This window comes from Saimiri boliviensis, chromosome 3 (genome assembly GCF_048565385.1).
Source record: "Saimiri boliviensis isolate mSaiBol1 chromosome 3, mSaiBol1.pri, whole genome shotgun sequence".
NCBI classification, from domain to species: domain Eukaryota; kingdom Metazoa; phylum Chordata; class Mammalia; order Primates; family Cebidae; genus Saimiri; species Saimiri boliviensis.
The window spans coordinates 43,306,923-43,326,901 of record NC_133451.1 but is presented as its reverse complement, the minus strand read 5'-3'; the positions used below and the strand labels follow the sequence as shown (position 1 = coordinate 43,326,901).

The window sequence follows — 19,979 nt, the reverse complement described above, 5'->3', positions numbered from 1 at the left end:
GACATTTGGATTCCATACATTCATTATAAGAAGACCTTTTACTCCCATTAATTTAGAAAATTTGGCTTATTACTCTTTAAAGTATGTGGTTACAAGACTCAGGAATGCTGAAACAATACTATAAAAGGCTTGGTATTGGTAACTGATCCACTTAAATATAGAACTAATAATTAAAATCTAAGAATGATGGGAACTGTTATAGAATGTAGTGTAAGTGTTACAAGGGGACATTTGTACACTATGGGTGGTAATATAAATTATTTCAACTTTATAGAAAAGTGTATGGAGATTTCTCAAAGAACTAAAAATAGACTACTGTTTGATCAGGGAATCTCACTACTGGGTATCTACCCAAAGAAAATAATTAATTATATCAAAAATATACCTACAGTCATTTTTATCACAGGACTATTCACAGTGAGGGAGTAGAATGGAGGCAGGGAACTTAAGGCCAATTTGTGTTGACTTCCTAAAGCCAATCAAACTCCATCTCTCCATGCCCAGGTAGCAAAGGATCAAAGGCTACTCTCCCTATAATAGGCTGCCTTTAACCACCTCTCAGATGGAAGGGAAAGTGCCTTGGATTGGCAGAGGACTACTTTGTTCAGCCCCACCTATTGATATGTAGGTTTTTAATTGACGGTTTTTGCCAAATTGCCATACAGTGAGACTACGCTACCAAAATCCACAGATGCTTAAGTCCCTCCTCTTAAATGGCATAGTGTTTAAAATAAATGCTTAGTATTCAAAAGAAAGACAAAGATGCAAACATCTTTTTTCCCTGAATATTTTCGGTCCTTGGTTGCTTGAGTCCTCGAATACGGAACCCACAGAAGGCTGACTATACTTAAATGACCTAGCCCACTGCCTGAAACTCGGGGTCTTCTCAAAAGAGAACAGCTATTATTACTATTTCTAAAATTGAGATTGTATATGTGCATGTCCTTCTTAAGTAATGTACTTTTTAAAATCAACAGTATATTATGCTTCTGTTTCAGTGCTCTTTTATTATTTAAAATTATTAAATTTAAATAAATTATCTTTATTATGTAAAGTGTTCTACAATGGACTTTTCTCAGGTTTGAACTTCTTGTTCTGGAAGCTGTGCATCACCATAATGAGGCTTGTAATTCTTGATAACTATGACTTGGCTAGTGAATGGGCAGCCAAATACATCTGTAATCGCATCATCCAGTTCAAACCTGGACAGGACAGATATTTTACACTGGGTTTACCAACAGGTAATAAACTGCTTTTTCCATTTTAGATTCTAACGTTATCTAAATTTAATTCTCATTGAATCGTTTCTCTTAGTAACATACTTTTCCCATTCATTTATTGCCATATCACTAATTGAACATCATAGTATACAAAGCCATAAAAATGCATATATATAAAATCTGTCTACAATTTGTTACTAGTTCTTGTGTCAAAATTCAGTCTCACCTGTCACTTCAAAATGCAATAGGAAATATTGTCACAAGTGATGTTCATATTTTTAATACATTTTCTAGTAGTCCTTTGTTTTGGGGAGCATTGCTTTTAATTTCATACCAGTTTTTAGGTGATTGGCTTTCTTATTAATCATTAAATGATACCTAAGGTATGTACTGTTGCCTCTTAATTTAACTTCACCTGCTTTATACATTCTTACTAATATAGAAATTATAAATTATAAATTATGTAATGTTTATTAGCTTTTATTCTTTAGTTCTATTATAGATGTATTACAAGTGAAACGTATGTCATCATCGCAGTTTAAGGAGAAGCATTAATTACATATTGTAGTGAATTCAGTTTTCCACTAAAGAGTCTCTTAAAAAATGACCAGGTGGTATCATTTGATCTATGGCACTTTATTTGATATTATTGACCCATGAATTCCACAAAGAATATTAGACCTAGAACTAAAGTTGCTCCTATTGACTATGAGGCATTTGTTCTATACCCCTGAGCCTTGGTTTTCTTACCTTTAAGAAGGATAAAGGTAATTACTTAAGATGCTAAGATAGTGTATGTGTATACTGTATATACTCTATAAATGTATAGTTCCTATAAGTGTATTTTATTTAAAGACTATTTTCTCCTATTTCTCCCTTCATACATGCTGATTACATAAAAATTACAATTGTAATTTTTTTTCACTTGAATAATATCCATGAATGATACTTTTTTTTTTTTTTTTTTTTTTTAATACAATACACTCTGAGAATTCTGTCTAGGAAAGACCACTGGGTGTGGTTTTTGGCCTATGGATATGACTGGAAATAAGTAGTCCAGACGGCATTGGAAGAAATGATATTGCAGATGGCAGGAGCCTTTTAACAACTCTCAGGGTCCCAAATGTAAATGAGTAGGAAGCAGTCACAAAAACCCTGTGACCCCAAAGAAGACATACTTCTCAACACCCACTTCTGATGTGGCATTGAGGACAATGTACAGAGAAGAATCATCCAAAGTGTTCTGAAAGGAAAATAAAATCTTAGGACCCCAATCTGTAATGCTGAAAAGAAAAAAATTAAGCTGAAAGCTGACTAATGCAAGAAACTGCCTTTTCTTGTGTTCCTAAGCAGATAGCTACAGATAAAAGTTTAAATAGATCCACAGGCAGTACTTAAGTTCACCTTATCTTATGTAAAGTGCTGATTTAGGAGGGCAAGGTGAATACATAACTGGACTATTGTTCTACCTGCTCCTCTTCTCTTGCTACATGTGAATTCAGTAATGTGAGCGTACCTTCCCTATTTCTTCTCCAGCCTGCTTTTCCCCTTTAAAGCTCTCAAAATCATCTTTAAAAAAAGGAATGGACCACATAGACTGTTCCTCTGGTTCTGTGTTCCTTTTTTCCTAGGCATGTTATTAACCTTGGCTAAATAAACCTCTAAATTGATTGAGACTTGTCTCAGATACTTTTTGGTTTAAAAGCTGAAGCCAGGGACATATAGAAGAATGGGTAAAGGAACTTCCTCCAGAGAGAAGAATCATTAATCAACTGATTAAGGAAATCCCCCAACTTTCAGGATAGAGCTTCCTCAGATTCCTGTCTGGAAGAATGATACTCTTCAAGTTGATTTTTTTGTTTTGCTTTTTGTTTCAGTCCAGGGCAGTAGATCTTGGTGAGAATGGCAAAAGGGGATTTTTTTTCCCATTGGTCACACCAGTACTACACCCTCAGCACCCTCAGTTCTTATATGTGAGCCCTTGTGGTTGAATGTGATTTCTGTATCATTTGCATACTGTTACTTTTCGTTAAACTCAGCCTACTTCTATTAATGACATTGTGTTAATTATGATGCAGAAAAGACAGTAATTTCAGTTGGGGACAGAAAGACTTAGTCTTAAATGTCAGCAGTGCTCAACATGTTTTTGTGTATTTAGATCTACAACTTTTGCTTTATTTTGGGTAGTATAACTGCTAGTAACATACCTGCCAAGTGAGTATCTCTGGAAAACTTTGTTGACATTTGCCATTACTCTCCTTCATTGACCATTGACAAGGTTAATTATGTCCTCTTCTCCTCTTCTCCCACTGCTTTGAGACTTGAACATACAAATTGCTAGTATGAGGCTGTATCGTAATTATCTCCCTAGCAAGCACAATTTCTGGACAATATCTGCTCAACTTTATATTTGCTCACATGATCTTAATGAGTGTGAACATTTTAAGGCCTCCATGCTGTGGGCCTGATGTGCTTCCCAAAACTTATTCCCACCATGCCCCGACACAGAACTGGGCTAGGCAGTTTTGACTGCTTCCATTTCAAGAATAGGCCTGAACTTGCTGGCTGCTGTGCTTTGCTTTCACTCATGTTCCCAGCATGTTATTTAATGGAATTTATATGAGCTCTGGCACCAGACTTATCTCAGTTTGAATCCCTGGTTTGACAGCCATGTGATATTTGGCAAATTTCTTAATCTTTTTGACCCAGTTATTCTATCTTCAGAATTGGAAAGATAATGCCAATTTCTCAAGTTTGTGAGCTTTACATGAGGCAGTATATAAAAACATCAGCACAGCATCTAGCCACATGGTAGACAGATGTCATCATTGAACCTCCTGCTCCATCTTTCCTCTGCTCTGAGTTACAGTTCCCTCTTTATAGAAATTGTATCCCTTCATCAAGACTGAATTGAAATGCCATTTTCTTTCATTGCTCTTCTAACTAGCAAGACTGTAGTCTTTTTTCTTTGATGTACTGCAGTACTCAAACTTACTTTAAATTATTTAGAATGTGTTTCCTTGTGTCATGGTTATTTTGTACTTGCTTATCCCTATATTGTGAGTTCTTACAGGAAAGAAGTCTTAATCTTTGTTTGATATAAATCATAGTAGGTATTTGCTAAATTGTGTTAGTAAATGACCATTACTTACAAAGCAAATATTAAAATGAAGTTTCTTTAACCAGTTTTTTTCTTCAATCTTTCTTAGCCACAATGATTACAAAATAGAAAATGAATGTTTTTGTCACCTCCGTTGTGATAGCTCACCTTTTTATTCATATATCCTTCAATTGAGAGACTCCTATAACTCGTCCCTTGACACTAAAAAGAAGAGATTCATTTATATTTCTAGAAAGGAAGAGGGAAAGCATATTTATTCATCTTTGAGACAAGTTTCATGTTAGTGGGCTATAGCTCATTGAGAAAGAATGGTAAAATTTGACTACATAATTTTTAAATTAATAATTGCAATTTAAAACAACATATGTACTTACCTTTTAGAAAATCTTTTATTCTTCTGTGAACCAATGTGGTATTTATTTATAGCCTTGTCTATTATTCTGTCATCTCCAGTGAGAGGCGATCTTTTTACTATTCTTGAATTGCCTTTGTATTTGTTTTTGTCAGAGACTTTAGTGTTATCAGATTTCTGTATGATGTTGAGTTGGAATTTTTTTGTGCAGCCTTTTGTTTTGCACTGTTGTTTTGTGATGGTGGGGTAACTAGGAATCAGTATTTCAAGTAGGATTGGGAGGGCCAGATAACTTGTTAAAAGAACGCAGTCAATCTAGCCTTTCAGTTTGAAGTTAAAATCAAAAAAATAAAAGATAACAAATTTAGAAAACAAAGATGAAGGCCATCCTCAAGTGGCTAAATTTATTTTGTCATATCATGAAGCATCATCTTTTTACATATCAACTATAATTTTATAAAACATATAAAAAGAATTACATTATAAAAAAGTAGAATCAAGAGCTCATATGAAATACCACAAGCCAAGATCCTCCTTCCTATAAGTTATCTCTATCTTAAACAAAATCACTTCTTTTTCTCACCTTACACATTTTAGCTGATACATGCTGAAGATATCAAAAGATGAGAAACATGGGCTCCGGTTAAAGAGATGTAAGGCTAAAGTCCCTCACTCAATCTTTGCCACTTTCAGATTCTATTTTGAAAGTAGTGACAATATTTAAATTTAGCTCTGGTTTCCCTTTTGATTTCAGTAAATGATCAACACTTGACCTATTTATATATCATTTGTGCAAGAACTCAAGATTTTTTTCAAAAAGGTAGATTTTTAAAATTTCAAACGTACACTCAAGAAGTTTCTAAAATTAGAATTTGTAATAGTAATTCCCAATACTCAACAACTCAAGGATAATTTTCCAAGCTTTAATTTTTATTTACGGATTTCCAGTTTTATTCAGCAAATTTTAGTTTACCGAAATTTCAAAGTACTTGTTAATTGATTATGTATTTATGTGAATAATTGCCTAATCAGAAATACAGAATATTAAGTAAGAAAAGGATAAAGTTAATAAGTTTTTTTAATGGATTATTAAGTCATGTTAGAAAATGGAATTTTTATGTCTTTTAGGGAGTACACCTTTAGGATGCTATAAAAAACTAATAGAGTATCATAAGAATGGACACCTTTCTTTTAAATATGTGAAGACCTTTAATATGGATGAATATGTAGGTAAGCTGTACTTAAATATATTGAATATATTATTTGGATATGTTATATTTTGAATAAAATGAATGTAGTTTTAGAATATTAGTATATTTGAATTTATGTTTTGAATATAATATTAATATATGAATATATTTCTAGAATATAATATACTGCCTTGAGATGAGGTTGGTAGTCTATATAAAAACCTGTATTTTTGTGATAGCACAGAATAATGGAAGGTATAAAGGACTAGAAATCAGAAGATCTGCATTCATCCTTGACTCTGCCACTCAACAGTGATGTAACTTTAAGCCAGTCTACTGACATTTCTCATTCTCTTTCTTCTTAAGGCAGAGTTAAAACCAGTGTTGTTGGGATCAACTAAGAAATGTATATGTAAAAGTAATTAGTTAAGTATTTTTTTTCAAATAAAAAGCTATACTGGTAGCCCTGAAGTGTTTATAATTTATTGTCAACTTGCCTACCTGAAATCTATGGTGCATAGAAACTGTCAAAATTTAAATACAGAAATACATAATGATAGCATAAATGATAGCCAAAGAACTGCTGTGAACCCACCTAATCTGCACACATATAGGATGAATAGAGGAGAAACACGGCTATCATTTCATTTGTATGTCTAATTAATTTATTTTGAGCTAGCTGGGCGCCATGGCTCACGCCTATAATCCTAGCACTTTGGGAGGCTGAGGTGGGTGGATGACATGCGGTCAGGAGTTCAAGACCAGCCTGGCCATAATGGTGAAACCCCATCTTAAAAATAAATAAATAAATAATTATTTTGAGCTTAACACATAAGTCAGTTTCACTGGTTAAAATTTTGTGTTTGAGAAGTGTAGTATAATGATTAAACGCACATGAACTATATGTGTTTGAATCCTAACTGCTTTGTAAACTATGGGACCTTTGGGAAAGATCTCTGTGTTTCAATTGTTCACCTATAAAATGAGGTAACAGTATTTCATAAGATGTTTTATAAATTAATGCATACATTTAAGGTGATTAATACTGGGTATATAATCATATATTCCACATAAAAAGGCTTTTAAATTGAATATGGTATAGAGAAGTTAGAGATAGTAAATAGTGTTTATAACTTAAACAGAAAAATAAACTTTAGATTTATTTCTAGGAATTCTTATATTTTTAATAACTTCATCTTTAGGTCTTCCGAGAAATCATCCTGAAAGCTACCATTCTTATATGTGGAATAATTTTTTTAAGCATATTGATATAGATCCTAATAATGCACATATCCTTGATGGGAATGCTGCAGATTTACAAGCAGAATGTGATGCCTTTGAAAAGAAAATAAAGGAAGCTGGAGGAATAGATCTTTTTGTTGGCGGTATGTAAAAACCTTTTGTCATTAATTGTGAGTGTTTGAATTAGGGATTTTTAAACTTAAACAAGAAATCTTCCCATTGTGTAATGTAAAGAGCACCTTGGCTGTCTGTAATACCCATCTATTCTGCTACTGACTCCTATTTTACTTCATCTTCTTAAAAAAAAAAAAATCTTAAAAATTCCCATCTTAATCTTCAAATTGACAGCTGGAATTGTATACATTATGTCTTGAGAGGTAGATACCAATCCCCCATTAAACTCTTACAATTACCACTTTAAACAGTTTACCACGTTTCAAAATGAGTAATCTGTTTTTTTTTTACCTAAAAGATAGCTTCTTTTTACTATTTCTTTAAAACTCCAGCCAGCCTATTTATCAAATTACAGAGTTTAATCTGCATGAGGAACAGGTGGATTTTATCAGATCACTTTAATTGTTTCATCTTACTGAGAAATCAGTTAAGAATGATGTAAAACTTTTTAGTTATCGGCCTTAATAGGAGTTAAGCTGTATAATTGTCATAATAAATTCCAAAATGAATGTTTAATTTATGGAATTCCACTTCTAATTTATATATGTGTGTGAGTATACATAATCTACAGTTAAAAATAGAAGTTTTTTCTTTTGTAATGGCAACATGGTTTTCTATTATCAATACAAACTATCAGAGACAGCTAGCTCATTGCTGTCAGAATAGTATAACATCAACTAAAATAAAATCAAAATTGTTTTTTGCCAGATTCTTTAATATTCAGCTAAAAATACTAATCCTGTAAATTATCTGTATATAACTAATAATTAATTTAATAGAACACTGGTCAAAATTACTTGAGCTGTACTGAGGTTAATTTATTCTTGAAGTGGCCAAGTATGGTTGAGATAGTTGATTATCTTTGGGGAAAGTTGGGTTTTAAAGTCAGATGTAAAATTGTATCCTGTTTTAGCCACTTAGTATCTGTATGACCTTGCAAAGTTTATTGAAGTTCAGTATAAGTACATCATTTGTATAAGAGGATTAATATTATCCTTTCCAAAATTTGTGAGAATTAATCATGTTGTAACATGTATAAAATGCCGTACACAGTGCTTGGTATGTAGTTGGTAATCCGTAAGTGCTACTTCAGTCTTCTTTCTCTCTCCACTATAAATGCTGAAATAATTGTCCCTTAGAATTATTGAATTCCCTGGGATTTTTACCAAATTACCTCTAAGGACATCCAGTGAGATTGAAGTCTTCTCTTTGAGATAGTTTTTACTTCTGCCTAGCAGAGCCAGTATTATTTTCTTTCTTGATGGAATTATTATTTTGTTGGAGCAAGAAACCAAGTTTGACTAATGCTTTTCAAATTAGTAGTTTACCTGTTTTAAATAAAATTTATTAATATGGCTTCAGTAATCCTAGAGAACATTTGTACACTCCTGCTCTATACATATGGCTCAATTTTGAGATAATTACCATTTGTACCTTCCAATATGCAGGCCAAGACAATAGATGTTTAAGAGTGTCTGCGGACTGCACAGACCATCTATCTTTAGATTTTCTAACTCCACACAAAAATCTAGTAGAATTTCTCGAATACAACACACTTGAACTGCTTATATCAAAAAATTTTTCCACATATTTACTGTAATGCAAAAAAAAAAAAAAAAAAAAGGCTCTTAGTTGTTGGAGGCTCATTATTAAAAGTGGCTGCTTGAAAAATATCATTTGTGGACTTTCTCTCCCACCCCATTAATTTATTGACCTTACATAAATATGCATGTGACAAATCCCTTGAAGACTCAAAGATAGGAAATATATTTTACTATGGGGAACGAGAGTGATAAGAACACTTGATTTTGTTCCTTTGCCTGCCTTCCAGAAAGTGCTCAGTACATAAAATAATATTTATGGCTATAACTCTTATCTAAGATGCCTGGTAAAACTTTCCTCTTTTCTTATAACTCTAAGTCATTTTGTACTTATATTGAGTTAGTTATTTATTTTTTTTGGAGGGGGTGGGTTATGTATAAACCACCTCAGTTTTCCTTTTGAAATAGATGTTGCATACATTATAATTATTTATGTTTGTCACTGACACCACTAAAAAGAATTTGACTTGGTTTTTTAACCAGTCTGTCTTAAGCTTCCTGTAGTTGTCTCCCCACTCCTCCCCTTTCCCAAATATATTTAAGAGAGTTCCTATGCCTTTTTGCTTAACATCTTCACTGTAGTCATGTGATGATCCAATGCCTGACAGTTTATATATACCATCTAAAGGACATAATTGTGCATATAGAGAGAAGGATTATTGCATTTTCTTTGAATTTTTCCTTATTTGGGATGCCCTAATATTGGATGTGTATTCATGAAAGAATCTAATTTGTTGATCTAGGTTTATCATTGGATTTTTAGATGAGGATTGGCATCTGGGTCTTACCACTACCCTTCTTTTGTTCCAGGGTTTGGTTAATAAAAACTCTAAGAACTGTGCCAAATGGGATCAAAATATCAGCTTTATTAAAGGTAAAGTTGAAATAGAGATTGCAGTTTGGGCTTGAAGCCAGAATGGGGTTTTTCACTCCTCCCCTTCGAATTGGAAACAGTAGAATGAGAAGAGCTCAAAAATGTTAATCTGCTATTGCTCATTCCAGGGCATTAGAGCAGAGTTCCCTTTCCTTGGTAGAGGGAAAGAAAAAGGAGGAAACATGTACTCAAATGTTCTCACTCTTCCTCTAATGGCAAACGTGTTGAGAGAAAGGGTCAAGGTGTATCATGTAATTCCTGACTTAACCCTGGCAATAAGATATACAAACATGGTTTTTTAAAAATAAAATCTAGGACTGGTGCAGTGGCTCACGCCTGTAATCCCAGTTCTTTGGGAGGCCGAGGCAGGTCGGTCATTTGAGGTCAGCAGTTTCAGACCAGCCTGACTAACATGGAAAAACCCCATCTCTACTAAAAAGAAAAGAATTAGCCGGGCATGATGGCGCATGCCTATAATCCCAGCTAGTCAGGAGGCTGAGGCAGGAGAATCGCTTGAACCCCAGAGGCGCAGGTTGCGGTGAGCCGACATCATGCTATTGCACTCTAGCCTGGGCAACAAGAGCAAAACTCCATCTCAAAAATAATAATGATAATAAAATCTAGCTTTACAATAAAATCTAAATATATTAACTTTTAAAATATCTTAAGGTAATAGTGTTTTGGGTTTTTCTTTTGGTGGTGGTGTTGAGATGGAGTCTCACTCTGTCACCCATGTTGGAGTACAGTGGCTTGATCTTGTCTCACTGCAGCCTCTGCCTCCCAGGTTCAAGCAATCCTCCTGCCTCAGCCTCCCGACTAGCTGGGACTACAGGCACCTGCCACCTTGCCCACCATGGAGACAGGGTTTTGCCATGTTGGCCAGACTGGTCTCAAACTCCTGACCTCTGGTGATCCACCTGCCTTGGCCTCCCAAAGTGCTAGGATTACAGGCATGAGTCACCATGCCTGGCCTGGGTAACAGCATTTTTAAAAAGGAAAAATAAAAAGAAGACAGTGGGGAAAACTAACATTTTGATTTGGTTGCATGCTTGGATTCTTTGATTTGCTAGAAAAAGGAAATAACTAATGGGACCAAAAGTAAATTAACTGGAATGATTCTAGGGTAACTCACAAACTGAAGGTAAAGTTAAAACAACCAAGTCTTTGGAAAAACAAGAACCAGAGAACCTCAGATCTCAGAAGTAGAAACTCATCATCAGTCTTCTCCCTGCATTACTGTCATCCAGTGTTTCAATTCTTCATGCCTTTTTCCTTACTGTATCCCTGGTCAGGATTCAGATCCAGACAGATTCTGATTGGCTCAGCCTGAGACAAGTGCTTATCTCTAGACCACAGTCACTCTACTTAAGAGGGATATGGGAAATTGTCATTGTTCCAGCCCCTGTGGTAAGGTGAGAAAGGCAGAAGAGAACAAGGTGGGAGATGGAAGAAACTATACTGAGCTGACCAAAGAATAGCAACCATATATTCATTTATTCAGCCATTATTTAATAAGTGCTTCCTACCTGTCACTTGTTGTTCTAAATGGTAAGAATATAGCAATGAAGATAAAGCCCTCACTTTCATGAAGAGTACATGTACATTCTATGCTTAGAGCTATAGGAACACAGGAATGACACTACAGACAGTGAGTTTTAGAGATGTTTCAGAGATGCTAATATCTTAATTTAAACTTAAAGGCTGAATAAGATTTAGCCACATTTAAAAAATTTTATATCAGGAACCTAAGTTTTTGACAGTTATTCATAGCTAACAAGCAAATATCTTGACCCTCCTCCATTATTAACCTTTGCTTATAATTTCAGCTTAGGTTAGCTGTATACTTCTGTTAAGGCCCAAATCACCAGTGAGGTAATCTATAGTAGATCTTAGTAGACTTCATATTTTTTTCTAAAGTTTTTATTTTCCTGATCCCATCCTTCCCTCTTTACACATATATAGAGAAATAATAAATGTTAGGGATATGTATATCTATGAGGAGAAACAGAACACTTTTACAAATCTAGAGAAGTTAATGTCTATAATTATATATATTTATAAGCAGATACATACTTAATAGTAGAAATAGTGCCTATTAACTACATGTAGGTCTGGCCTTATGTCTCCATATTAAAAATTCCTAAATTGTTGTACTTTGGCATTCTGTATCTGCTTCAATATTCGTTTCTTCCTCCATTTTTCAAAACTGGGTTACTCTTGTCATATTTTATCTTGTCGTGGCCTGGGAAAATTTTGCTAGAATTGTGCGCTGTCAGTAATATACACATATCATTAAATACACAGAATATAAATGTAAAAAGATACATTTTCTTCGAAGAATTGGCAGAGTTATTTTTTGGTTGAGGTTGCCAGAAATGTGACTAGCTACTTAGGGTACTTGTAAATAAAACTTGATTTATTTATGTAATGGAAACAGTCTTAATTTTGTGAAAAGAATGACCTTCCATTTCTTTCAAATAAGGAATATCATATACCTGTCTATATTTTAGACGTAATCCTAGAATATTAGACCTGGCACTAGATCTCTTTAAAGCGGTGTTTTTAAAACTGGTTGTCACCCATTATTAAATCATGAAAGCAATATGGACAGTCACATGCAACATTATTTTTTTGTTTTGTTAATGAAATGCAATGTAATAGAAAACAGCTTGTATGGTTCCTAGTAATGGTAAGTATGATTTCATGCAGTTTTTGCTTTAATTTATATGTTTCTGTTGTATGTGTGTATATATATGCTAGATTGCAATATCAAACGTTATTTCTTACAAGAGTTACAGTCAGAAAAGTTTGAAAAAAACTATTGCCTTCAGAATTATCTTGTCCAATCCACACCTTTTTGTAAGTGAGGAAACTATACTACAGAAAGGTCTACTAGTTACTTGCTCTATCTGGACTACAACCAAGTAAATTAAAGTGTGACTATGAAGATGTCCAAGTTAGGAATCAGAAGACAGATTCGAGTCCTGTCTCAGTATTTACCCAGCTGTGACCTTGAACAAGTCACGTATTTTTCTTGAGCATCAGAGTTTCCTTTTGTGTTTAAAAAAAGGTGGAGGAAAAGAGGGAAATAGATATGCCTAATCTGACCATCTCATAAGATTATTAAGTAATATTTAATAATCTGTTGTGATGATGCATGTGAAGGGGCTTTATAAATTATATACTATAAGGTGATACTTAATCTTACTATTAGGATCATGCCAGCTCATTGCTAAGCATGTAGAAAACATGGAAACATTTGTTGAATCAATACAGAAATATTTTAATGCAGTAATAGGAATTCAAGTATAAAATAAAACAAGGTAAGTGATCTTTTGGGGGTTCCTTAACGCACACTGAACTTTGTGAAACCTGTGTATTTCATGTGTATATGTATATGTATTTATATTTCTTTTCAAAGGAATTGGTCCAGATGGTCATATTGCCTTCAATGAGCCGGGATCCAGTTTAGTGTCAAGGACAAGATTAAAGACTCTAGCAATGGATACCATTTTGGCAAATGCCAAATATTTTGATGGAGATTTATCAAAAGTGCCAACTATGGCTCTCACTGTTGGTGTGGGGACAGTGATGGATGCTAGAGAAGTAAGCACTAAATGTTCTTTGCTGTTTTTCCTTTTATGTCAATATATTAATATTTTGGAAGGATTACGATGCTAAGTGATATTTTGATTGCATTCTATTTGCAGTATAAGTTCTTTTCTAGTGTTCAGTAACTAATTTTTGTCAGTCTCATTGACAGGTTTAGGGATCAATTAAGTCTATTGGAGCTGTAAATTAAGAATTTAGCACCACTACTTTTGAGGTACTACTTCACTTGCCTATTCCTCTTTGGGTTTGAGGTCTGAAAATCTTACTGATCATATGGTTTTCTTTTTATTGAAAGTGCCTCATGAAAGGACTGTTGGGACAAAGATGCAATGCTAGTTACACTACACCTTTTTTGGAGCTCTCACGACAATTTAAATGCTTCTCTACTATATGCAGGATGATAGAGTCCTATCGGTTTCCAGCAGAAAAGCAACTCAGCTAAGGCTGGATCTGTTCTACATTTGGTGTATTTAAGCATAAAAGAGCTCTGAACAGCAGATCCTACATAATTTTTAAGTTTTTATAAATTGGACTGCCAATTTCTTCCTTGAGAATACAGAACAAATTGTAGTCAGTTCATGGTTATATGTAGTTAAATTATATAGAAACCTAGAAATCCTTTCTGGTAGCCAAATTGGACAGGTCCAGAGGAAAAAAGTATAGACAAAGTATGATGAATAAGAAACTGATCTTGATATTTATATTTAGACTTGAATATACAAATAGAACTGTCAATCAAAATATGAGAAACTCACCCAAAAATCATAGATATGTGGAAAAAGACCTTTCAAAGACTGAAATTTCATAGTCAATGTGAAAAAAGAATTTCAGAGCAATCTTATTTCTAAAATATGAAACAGTTATGTAATAAATTTTTACATTTAACAAGATGTAAATTTTAATGCAATTTAATTACTCAAATACTGAATTTTTTTCTTTGGGTCAGTTTTTACCCAGACAGGAGTGCAGCACTGTGATCACAGTTCACTGCAATATCAATCTTCTGGGTTCAAGAGATCCTCCCACCCCAGCCTCCTAAGTAGCTGGGACTTCAGGTGCACACCACCATGCCTAGCTGATTTTTCCCTTTTTTTTTTTTTTTTGGAAGAGGCAAAGTCTCACTATGTTACTCAGGCTAATTTCCTCATTTATTAAAAATCATATTTGATTTAAAAATGCTAACCAAGAAGGCATGTGGAGGATTTAATATGAGGTTATAGATTTTTATAAATCATATCAGTTTATGGAATGACTAAATGTTGATTATTCTTTAAAATTAGCTTACTTCATAACCTTTTAAAATAGTGTTATTGCTCTACACTTACTTAAGTAGCATAAAGCTGTATCAATGCAAAATCTGCCTGAGCACTGGTTCTCAAACATTAGTGTACATAAGACTCACCTGGTATCCACACGTAGATTGATGCTTTAAATTTAAGGATTCTGCAGTTTAAACAAGCATACCAAATTATTCGATATAGTTTTTCCTTTTCCATGATATGAGAAATAATCTCCTTGAGAATAGAACAGGTATAATAGAACTAACCACATATAAGAACAACTCTACTTAGAGAGCATGTTGTTTCTATGCCTTAGCCATAGATAAACACCAATAATGAATTCTTCATCTTCCCCTAAGCTTCCAGCAGCCTCCTTTCCTTCCACTCCCTTCACAATGTTAATGCTAGGTATGTACTTAACCTTTTTTGCCAATAAAAGTTTGGTGTCTTTTGTTTTTGCCTCAGTATATACACTTGATCTTGAGATTTCTTGCCACCTGTCCCATTACGTTTTTATAGAGTCTGCTTTAATAGTGAAAAGACTCTTGGCACATATTGTCTAATTGTTAGAACTTTAACAATGTAAAAGGCAATGTAATGTAGTAGTTAATTGCTAATAATATGGACTGTAGAATAAAACTCTTTATCTTACCAAAACCTTGGGCAAGTTATAGAATATGCCTTGGGCAAGTTATAGAATATGCCTTAGTTTCCTATCTTTAAAATATGAGTAAGAATAGTATTTCTCTCATGGTGTTGTTTTGAGGAGTTGAATGATGTAATTCAAGGAGAGTGCAGAGTATTTCCTCCCATTTTAGGCCTAGTTATAAAATATGTTAAAACCAAATTTGTTTTAAATATTTTAGAACTACAGCTATTTTAACATTCTTTTTAAAAACAATAGTAATAAGGAAAAAAATTCATGTTTAAAGATTACATTACAAAAACCTGTGTGTAGATGAGGTGTTAAATGGGATCAGTTTACAGCTGAAAGAAGATAAAGAAGATCCTGGCATGTATACATTAACACTTACATGCCATTACATTATTTCATTGGCATTTAGAGATTGGGGACCAAGAGCTTGGATTTTCAGTAGTTTATAAGGGTAATTATCAGTCATGTGCTTATAAGACAGTTCCTATGTTTACGTAGATCCTTGATCCTTCTTTAAATCCAGTTTTTATTCTGAGTCAGCTTTGGATAACATATGTTCAGTAAAATACTCTTCAGACTTTTCTTGATAACTCTTCAAAAATCTGCTGTTTCAGAGTCTTTGCTTTTCTGATGTAATTGCTTATCTCAACTATAGCAATTTGGTGTATCATTCTAGATTGTATAAACATTTGAAGACCTTATAATTCTGCTTTTGCAAGGCAGTCCTTTTCTTTTTCTTCATTCTCCCAGGTTTATTTTATACATCTTCATTTACTATGTTAGTGATTACAAGTATTATAGTGTTTGCACTAATACCCCATAACAAGATATTGTTTTGCTTCATTAAAATAGAAGCAACATTTTGTGCTGTTTTGTTACCTTAAAAAGTAGAAATAAAAACCTTGAACTGTGATGTGGAGCTATGTATTTTTCTTTTTCTCTTAGAAAAATATTGCTGCTGGAGTCCATGTTTAAAAAAAATAGAGCTTCTTACTCATTTGGAACAAGTTTTAACAATTGATGTTCATAATCTTTCAGGTAATGATCCTCATAACAGGGGCACACAAGGCATTTGCCCTGTACAAAGCAATCGAAGAAGGAGTCAATCACATGTGGACTGTTTCCGCTTTCCAGCAGCATCCTCGAACCATTTTTGTATGTGATGAAGATGCTACTTTAGAATTAAGAGTTAAAACTGTGAAATACTTTAAAGGTGAGCACTGAATTTCAAAAGCCGACTGAAATACTCGGTTAAGGATGACAATTAAAACTTAATTGTAGAATTAAATTTCATAAAACTGTGGAGTTGAATCTTACACTGTGACCTATTGGAAAGTGGCAACACATAGCTGGTTCTTTCAAGGAATGGAAAATTCTCACCTCAGATAATACTATCTTCAGAGTAGTACCTGTTTTTTTTCATGAAGAGAATCTCTTCATTCTTGAAATCCAAGGTTAAGTAAAATAATTTACTTTCACATTGAATATAGAAGATTAAATAACCCAAGAGAAAATTTATCTTTATTCATTCTGGATTCCTTTTCATGTTTACCAGTCCCACCTCAATCCCTCTCCCACACTCCCCTCTAAATTTAGAACCTAATAATGGATAATAGAGATCTCCTGCTGTCTCATTTAATCTTTACAATTTTAAGCCGATTTATTCCATATATTAAAGTTATAGTGGCGCAATGTTAAAGTACTATGGAATAAACTCTGAAAGTAAGCAGGAGTTTCATTGCCCAGACGTCATGTAGACTTTTCCTTTTTGCTTTTTCCTGTAGTCTAGTTCAGTAAATCTGAAACCTTGCTGTACCAGGCTGTGTATTAAAAATACATATGCTTGATGTAATGGTTTAAGAGATTTTCAAGGAACATTTTGCCTATACCTAATGTAGAACCCATTCCCTGATTTAAGAGTCAGCTCCACATACTACACATATATAAGCAAGCTGTCCAAACAGGTAATTTTTGTGAAGTTCCTATATTTACACAGCTGATATTGAAAGTTATATAGTTGTTCATATAGACAGGTCAGTGATTCACTAAGTATGTAATACATATGCCACATTTGCTACATGATTGTACCTTTTCCATCTTTATTACTCTAGTAACTAGGTATTTAATGCATATTTGAAAAAATACATGAATAAATCAAAGCTATATTTTTTGGTATTATTGCTTAAGACAAGTTCCAAAAAAACTACCAATGTGGCTCTAAGACACATTGACATTGATCTTACTAATCTTGGACTGTGTCTTAAAATTGGTTTCAGATCATAGCTTACCTGGTAGCATTTTTTTCTCAGTGGTACATAAAATAATGGTGTGTCTTACAGTCTACAGCATCTCATTCAGAAATACAGTACATTATCTTAAATTTTTAAGTCAATGCAAAGAAAACCAATAACTTTTATTTCATGTAAATGTGTCACTATGGCAAGTATCTTAAAGGTGTTATACAAATAACTGACATTTGGCAAGCACTGAAAATAGTCTTATTTTTAAAACAAAATGCTGATCATGCTTTGTATATAGTTTTATATTTGTGCTTATGTTTCACACACATTTTCCTGTTTTATTAAATATCTGAAAGCATTTTAATGGATAGTCAAGTACATGTCATAATTTATTTAAATATTTCCTTATTGTTTAAAGATTATTTCCAGTCATTTATATTTTTATCATTTAAATTACTATTTTACAAAGCCACAAATACATCAGATCAAACTGAAAAACTGTTAGCTTCTTTCTGATTTGATACGTAAAAACAAAGTGAAGACTTGTGAATAAAACAAGAGCTTTTGTTGTAGTTTTAGTTGTATTTTTCCATGTAATCCTTCAGATTTCATCCCAGAATCCTCACGATCTACAAATTTTAATTCCAGTTTTAAGAAAATTCATTTAAGATGCCACTTTCTAGTCCCACTAAGTCCCAGATAAATCCCTGTACTATCTGATTTCGTCACAATTTGGTTATCAGACTTTTACATTTTGGTGAATATTTAATAAAATACTTAATAACAGCCCATATCTCTATGACCAGGCACTATTCTAAATGCATTTTACTTATTGATTTACTTAATTCTTATAAAAAATATTATGAAATGGATACTCATACTCTCATTTTTAAATAAATTAATAGGCTTAACAGAGACGTTGAGCTACTTACCCAAAGTCATACAGCTCATATTTGGGCAGAGCCGGGTAACAGAAATCAAAATCAGGCTGATCTCTGGAGTATAGGCCTTAGTCTATTCTGTTATTCTACCTTCCACAATAAAGTCTAGGTAAGATACCATCTACATCAAAATTATATTTCTATCTGCTTTCTTTCCCCAAATCATATTGCTTCCAAAAAAGGTATATAGACATATGTTAGAGAATTTAAATTAGAAGGGTGGTAGTTGTTTATACGTATTTAGTTCTTTCATCTACGTAAACTGTAAGCCTTTCTGAAAAATTTTGAAATAGACCATTCATGAGAGGTTAGCTGCATTGCCTAAAGAGGAAATAGTATTTTCCACTTTGGAGCTGTATTTCTCAAGAGGCTTCAAGACACCAGCCTCTGTTAGGATACCTCATTCAATATAAAGACAGAATTTAGATATTCTGGGCTACATATGGGCCTCATTTTATAGTATTTTAGTAAAGGGTAGAGCAATTAAATATTCGTAAATGTACACATTTCAAATGTAGTTTGTATAAATTTTTCATCCCTTCATTGAGTTACTAGTATATCAAAATACTGGAGGATGTAAATTCCTATAATTCTCATCCATGACTCTTCAGATTCCATTCACATCACTACCCTTTTTTCTGTCATCACTAAAAAGTGCCAGCCAGAATCTTAAAGGGTTCCGTTTAGTGCCTAGATAAGATCAAAGTTAACTAGATCCAAAACAACAAAAATTGTCAGTAAATGCAAGTGTATTTCACTATGTACCTTTTGAAAGATAAAAATCACAAGAAAACAAATTTAGTACCTGGGGATTTGTTTTATTCATTCTTGCTTTTCACTTTTGCTTTTTAAATAGAACAGCTTTATGTCTTTGATTTTAGTATATTTTCATGACTTTGTCATCATGAATTTGTTTCTCTTTGTATGTAGGCTCCACCCTAGTAGTTTGACCAAGGTAGAATGAGTTCATTTTGAGTCAAAATCATAAAAGTTACTTTGATTAGACATTGGTTAAAATCTGTGACATTTAACCTTTCTTCTGTTAAGGTGTCAGGAAGTCTGGTGCATTTTTATCAAAACAATTATTTCTGATTGACTTAACTAGCAATTATTTATATAAAATTTATATGTAGAAAGTTGTCGGTTTTTACATGAGGTCACAGTAAATATCTGACTTAATATCTAAAAAGCAATTAATAGAGTTTTCAAAATACTTACTTCTAGTTTGGAAGCAGTCCTGTTTGATGTATAAGAGATATGTCCAATATATAGAAAAACAAACTTTATAAAGGAGTTGAATTTTTTATGTTTTTCCTTATATGTTAAGTTTCATGTATTTCAAAATTTTAAAAGTTTCATGTATTCTTTCCATAATCATACTTGTTAGCAAATGACAGATGAATACTATTTAAGTAGAAAAGTGATCCTCCACAAAGTCATACTCTGGAAAATCTTACCTCCTCTAAATCATACAGCT

General features: G+C 33.2%; 1 protein-coding gene across 1 annotated transcript in view; it reads left to right on the top strand.

Moving 5' to 3' along the window:
* The first annotated feature begins 1,117 nt into the window (after positions 1-1,117).
* Positions 1,118-19,979, top strand: part of GNPDA2 (glucosamine-6-phosphate deaminase 2) — a 26,517-nt gene continuing 7,655 nt past the window's right edge. The window contains exons 1-5 of the mRNA XM_003933660.4: positions 1,118-1,241; positions 5,822-5,923; positions 7,086-7,268; positions 13,196-13,380; positions 16,360-16,534. Coding sequence (XP_003933709.1) covers positions 1,118-1,241; positions 5,822-5,923; positions 7,086-7,268; positions 13,196-13,380; positions 16,360-16,534 — 769 coding nt within the window. The remainder of the gene's footprint in view (positions 1,242-5,821; positions 5,924-7,085; positions 7,269-13,195; positions 13,381-16,359; positions 16,535-19,979) is intronic.